Genomic DNA, 6,621 nt, shown 5'->3' on the forward strand with positions numbered 1-6,621 from the left:
ACCAGCAATCCCCCCTAAACACCCCAAGACATCTGTAATATACAACCAAGCCCTCCGATACCACCGAATTTGCACTGAGGAGAACACCCTGGATCACCACCTCACAAGTATCAAAAGGGCCTTCACCCAACAAGGACACTCCTCTGGAGAGATAGACCACGGTTTTGAAAGAGCCACCCGGATACCACATGATTTGCTGTGGTACAAAAAGAAAATCCCCACAAATCACACACCATTAGTTACGACAGATCATCCTTCCATGGACCCTATACAGAAAATCCTCAAACTATTGAAATCCATACTATAAGATGGCTCTGTTCTTAAAGAGATCTTCCCAGAACCACCTTTCCTAGCCTTTAAACAAGCACCAAACTTCACTTACCTTATCATTAGAAGCAAACTCCCTATGACCCAAACCACACCCAATGGATCCAGACCATGCCAGGACAAAAAATGTAAAATCTGCCAACACATCTCCACCGCCCCTACAGTAGCTACACCCCACAACAGAGCCATCACCATTCCTGGATCTTACAGCTGCATCTCCAGAAATGTTATATAAATATCTTATCCAGTGTACCAAATGCCCTGATGGAAAATATGTTGGAGAAGCCAAACAACAACTGTGCACCAGAATGAATGCAGGCTGAAAAATCTAGGCAAGACAAGAATACCCAATTACCCATGGGGGGCACATTTCTTACAAGAAAACCTCTCTCTCTCCAATCTCTTAGTTCTGTTCCTCAAAGGGAACTTACAAAACACCTTTCACAGACAAACCTACGCACTTCACTTCATCAATCTACTGAATACAAAAAAAACATGGATTCAATATAGACATTGGATTTATGACACATTACAACCTGCCTGACATCTGATTCATCAGATACCTGCCAGACCTGACCTTTTACACTTTTGTTCCCCCCTCCCCAGCCCTCACTCCCCCCATCCTCCCCTCCTTTTCTGCCTTTTGCCTTTCTAATCTCCAACTATTTACTTTTTCACAGACAGCCTCTTTTCTGCCTTGAAAATCTACTATTGTAGAGTCTCCCTTACTCACCTTTGGTTCTTTTTTCCCCCTCATTTTTCCCCTCCCTTCCCTGCTTTACCTTTTGTTTTCCACATTTCCACCTGTTCACAGTCTCACTGACATCCTGTCGCACTTTTAGCTTCTTTCATTCCTTGGAGTCTCAGAACAGCAGAAACTCTCAATGCCTGAAGAAGGGTCATTGCGCCTGAAAGCTTGCTCAGAACTTTTTTCCAACTGCCCAGTTGGTCTAATAAAAGGCATCACATCTACCCAAAGAACTTTGCCTGCCTTATAGAACCCAAGGTAGATTAGATAGACAGATTATTGCTTTGATGCTGTGTTGAGGCGTATCTGACATCTATAACTGCACAAACATTTTTACAATGAATGTACAGCAGTGAGAAAAAAAGAAAGCAAGTGTGGTAGAAATAGAGGGATATGTACTTGTAGTTAGTTTGCTTAATTAAGCGGAGAAATACCTACTGGATTACAACTGTGCTATAAATAGCTTGAAACAACTATACAGACACAAGTTAGGCCAATTAGTTTTATGTTCACTTTGTACATAAATATTTTTCTGATCCCAAACATTGACACACATTTTTGTAAAATGTCTCTTTCAACCTCTCCTGTGTTTTCTAATCACTAAATATTATTGTGCATCTTGTAAAAGAAAAAAAAGAAAAAGGAAACCAGAAACTTCAGGCAGTACTGATCACACTTCTCTCTTTACACTTGGAAAGTATTACATGAACCCCAAGTCATCTCTGTCATGTGAATCCACACTTGTTTCTATCTGGTGAAGTCTTTTTTCACTGTCCAATAGAAACCTGGATTTTTCAGGAGAGACCGGAGGGAGGGGGGGAGGGGGGGAAGCGTCCCAAATGAAGCAGATTACCACAGATGTGTGAATTATGATACTGTTGTTTGGAACTCAAAGACGACCAGATTTCACATTCTGGAGCTAAGTTTCATGGATTCAAATTCCAACACTGTGGTTGTGACTGGTAAGATTTTTTTTTTCTAAATTCGCTTCCTCTTTTAGCCAGACGTGGAATGCACACATGCCTGATCTTTGTCATAAACAGTTCCCTGGAGGGAAAAAAGTAGCAACTGGTCATACTAACAATTCCAAATGGAAAATAACTTGCTGTTGTGCCTTCCTAAGAAAATCATATGTATGTCAGAGAAAACAAACTATCTTGCTCCCTTTACAGCCATTCAGTTTGGTCTATTGTTTTCTTATTCTCTTTTTAATCTTGCTTGATGTGCCACCCCCCCCCCCCGCAATCCAATCGTTGTTGCTTTAGGCAGTGCCAAGGAGTGTTGGATAAAGCTTACCCAAAAGGAGCAGTTCTAAAGCATGAAATCCAGGTTGCATCAGGACGTCACATAGGAGTCCAGAATTAGAGCAATACATGGCAAATTTCAGGGTCTCTGTTTCATGGCAAAGTAAGGGGAAAATCATAGAGGTGGCTGTACCTCTACAGACTCATTAAAATTAAACAAAACCATTAAAATTAAATATGCCAAGGAAGCATGCCCAAACATGTAGGCCAGGGAACTAAATTCAAAGATCCTATCATTGGATATAGGTAATGCTGAATCACAAGCGCAAGCCCACCAGCTAGAAGACTTCCTGAGCTTTAAAAGGTTACAACTCTTAAGGAATGCCACTACTCATTACTCTTGTTGCCACTGGCTCATCTAAAAGGCAATCATTAGATATATCTTGACATGCGAGTTGCTGGATAATTTTCCACTGCAGGTCACCCAAGGACGTAAGGATGAGGTTGAAGCTATATCAAAGAGATCTGTTATGTTGCTGTTTTCAACTCAGTACAACTTAAATTTGTTTTAAAAAGGAGCTCCAAAATGTGCCAAGCTGCTTTAGCTTTCTCCAGACCTCACTGCAATTGGAGCGAATAGGAAAGTAAGAGAAGCTTCTTACCTTCAGAAAAAAAACTGTCCATCTGTTTCTCTCTTTGATGGGTACTTTCTCTGCTCACTCATGATGGGAACAACTCCTTATATCTCATTAGCTGTCCCCTAGACATCCCCTTGTTCAAACAGGTGCAGAACAACGTGTCTATTAGATACACAGGTGTACCTTCAAGGCACTGCAAAGAATAAGCCCAGCATGCCTGAGTAACACTCACCTGCTCAGAATGTAAACACACTGGTATTGCTCCCACCTGTATTTTAAAGTACCTAATAACATTCAGCCAGTTTGGCCTCCAGGTTGGCTTATATATTTCAATCCAGTGAGGCCATCTTCAAGTGAATTAATTTCTTTTCATAGAACAATTTTGTCCTAGGCAGTGGTTCCTTATGACCATGTCTGTAGTTAACATGTTGCATTACGAGTTAATTCAGAACTTTCATTTTCCTATAAATACTTTCACTCTGTCTGACTTGTAGTAGGTTGGGTATCACCATATTTCTTCCATGTAAATGGAGTGGAACAAGCATGGAAGGTGCTATATTGTCTGTGTGGAGCAGAGGGATGCTTTATTGTGCCCCCCCCCACCCCTGCACATTAGGTAAGCTGCTAAACTCTTGCCGTAAATTATTATTGGAATGCAATGCTTTGCATGGTTTAAAAGAAAAATGAATATTTACAGAAAAATCTATTGCTAAATTAATTAATATAGTCATAATCACAGGCATGGGTGATAGTTTTCTATGGTTCCCTTATCTATGGGCCCAAAGATGGCTGACAAGGCCACTCTGGGATCAACAGCTTCTATTGCAACTCGAGCTCGTTTCCGTGCAGGGTGGGTGGGTCTAGATCCTTTGCTTCCTCGGTGACATGCTGCCTCTGCCACTCCCGCCTTTTTATGTCCTGTTGTCATTGTGAAGTTTCAAAGTACTGAAATCCTTGCAGCAGGCTCTTCTTCCATTTAGGGAGGTCTTGGGTGACAGTCACCCACAAGTTGATGTCCATGTTGCATTTTTTTCAAGTTGGTCTTGTGGACATCTTTGGAGCATTTTCTCTGTCCTCCTTTTGATTGTGTTCCTTGACTAAGAGCATCTGTCTTCCCAATGAATATGAAGGATCTTTTACAGACTGCATTGATGGTAGTTCCCCAGCACCTTGAGGTGTATCCTGTATGTTTGTCCATGTCTCAGCTCTGTACAATAAAGGTAGGGATGACAACTGCTTGATAAACCATGTGCTTGGTTTCAAAACTGATATCATCTTCAAACACCCATTTCCTTAGGTGTCCAAAGGCAGTACTTGTACATTTGAGGTGATGTTGGATTTCTTCATCTATTTCAGCCTTCTGTGAGAGATGGCTTCTGTGGGACAGGAAGTACTCAGCCTTCTCCAGTGTCTCTCTGTGAATCTGAATTGCCAGACCTGGAGGCTCCTCCTTGTTAGAGGAGGACCTTAGTCTTCTGAACGTTAAGCCTCAGTCCCATTTTCTTGTATGCCTCAGTAAAGATGTTGATGATTGTCTGCAGATCTGCTTCCAAGAGAGCAGATTGTGCATCATGGGAATGACCTAGCATAAATTATTTCACAGTATCCTGTCAGCCTTTATACTGGAGCTTGCACTTCATTTTTTCCCATACCTGTATTCATGGAGCAAAAAGGCAAAATTCGTTAAGCCTCAACATCTCTTAAATTATACTCATAGGACACCTTTTGTTCCCAGGGGTTATTTCTTTAAAGATGGACACTGGGAAAAAAAAAATTGGACTTAAAGTAGCTTGACAAGACCCATTTGCTTTACTTGTTCCATTGATTAGAATCAAAGATCTTGTCAATCAATCCACAAGCACATTACCTAATGTGGTTTGGGATGAGGATACAGTGAATGTGATGAATAAAGAAGTGGGAAATTTTCCACCAGCACCACCCCCACCACATACACACACACTTACTACCTTTAAATTATATTGAAAGTCATATTTTTTTACTTTTTCCATTAAAACAAAATTTGTGCAAATTTTTTTTTTTTAAAGCACATTATTTCCATAGGGCAAAAATACAAAAAACCCAAGACCCTCCCAACTTTTCCCATGCCTATTTCAAATGGAAAAGGAAGTAAAGAGAAGGCATACGTGTTAGGAGGCAGGGGGAAGTCACCCTCATCACCAAACCATATTTAAAAATCGTTTTAAAAGTTTCATTTTAAATGTTTGCAAACATCATGGAAATTTTCAGGTAAAACAAAACCTGCTTCTTTCTTTTAATGTCCCTTAAATAGACTTATTTTCCCAGTGAGCTCTTTAACAAGGATTCTGTAGCCCTAGACCACGGAGTCAGATTATCATCTCAATCCTTTTTCTTAGGCAAACAATTCCAAATCACTTGACACCAGTTCACTAGGTAGTGGCAAAGTAGTGGCTTAAACTTTAGTGGCAAAGTAGTAGCAAAGTAGTGGCACAAACTCTATTCACACAAGAACCATGCTTGCTTTTACTCATGCACTGACTTTAATTAAACAAACCACATAACAAAGAACTGTTCATGTGAGTAAACTTTGCAGAATCAGGTCCCAAGTGGGCACAGGTTGTACCTATAGAAGAGGAGAGAACAAAATTCTCATCCAGTTGACTCACATCCACAACTATGATGATCCAGGTTGAAGAGAACAAGTGCATGAGTTCACCTAGGTCATGTATACAACCCAATCTATATCAATGGAATTACAAGAAGAATTTAGCAGCATTTTTCTTTGGTTTCAGGTTTTGGTCCCTTTCGACAATACCTTGTTAACTCTAGCTGGGAAGCAGTGAAGGTAAGAACTGATATGGTTTTTCTTGGACATCCAAATACAGAAAACTCATTGCTGTGCATAGTTTTCAAGAAAGAAAGGGTCTCATTCATTTGCTAGCACAAAAATGGTTCCTTTTTTAATATAGTTCACAAACAAAGTGGGGTGGGGAGAAGAGAAGAAAAGAAAAATCAGGACATGTTGAAAGAGCAAAGAATGGAAATGCATGAAATATTTGTAAGGGTGAATTTTGCTCTAGGATTTTGAAGTTATTTTTCAAAGCAGGGACCTTACTCTGAAAAAGAAAGTGGACATGCTTTTGACAAGGTGCCAGCAGACCACCCTTTCTGTGTAAAAGAAAAGTACACAAAAAGTAGATTATTTCTGGGGACATCTGCTAAATGAGGTGAACTGAAAAAGGATCATCATGCAGAAAAGGATCATCATTACAGAAACCAGAAATGTCTTTACTGCAACAACTTGCTATAGCCTGCAGAAGTTGGTCATTCCTACTGTTGTTAGATAGTAACAGGCAAAAAAGCACTAGCAGTTCTAAATACACATTTGTATCTGAACTTTGTTGTTCCACTTGTAACATAGGTGCTGTCCCCTACCTTGGAGGTCTTTAAGAGGAAACTAGACAAAGCACCTGGCTGGGGTGCTCTTTCCTGCCCAGGGCAGGGGGGCGGGGCTTCTGAGGTCCCTTCTGACCGTAAAAATCTATTAAATTTATTTGAACCTTTTTAGAAATATATGCATGCACTTTGTATGGTTGGGGGTGGGGGTGGGGTGTATATGAGGGAGTTTGTGAAAGAGTGGGTAAGTGTGGGGTTTGTGGAGGGAGTTGTGAAGGTGTGTAGGGGG

General features: G+C 40.6%; 1 protein-coding gene across 1 annotated transcript in view; it reads left to right on the forward strand.

The window, feature by feature from the left end:
• Positions 1–1,342: 1,342 nt before the first annotated feature.
• PGPEP1L (pyroglutamyl-peptidase I-like) overlaps positions 1,343–6,621 on the forward strand; it is a 22,869-nt gene continuing 17,590 nt past the window's right edge. The window contains exons 1-2 of the mRNA XM_019533780.1: positions 1,343–2,037; positions 5,729–5,781. Of these exons, the coding sequence (XP_019389325.1) occupies positions 2,004–2,037; positions 5,729–5,781 (87 nt within the window). The 5' untranslated portion in view covers positions 1,343–2,003. The remainder of the gene's footprint in view (positions 2,038–5,728; positions 5,782–6,621) is intronic.

This window comes from Crocodylus porosus, unplaced genomic scaffold (genome assembly GCF_001723895.1).
Source record: "Crocodylus porosus isolate Cpor-Errol unplaced genomic scaffold, CroPor_comp1, whole genome shotgun sequence".
Classification (NCBI taxonomy): Eukaryota; Metazoa; Chordata; order Crocodylia; family Crocodylidae; genus Crocodylus; species Crocodylus porosus.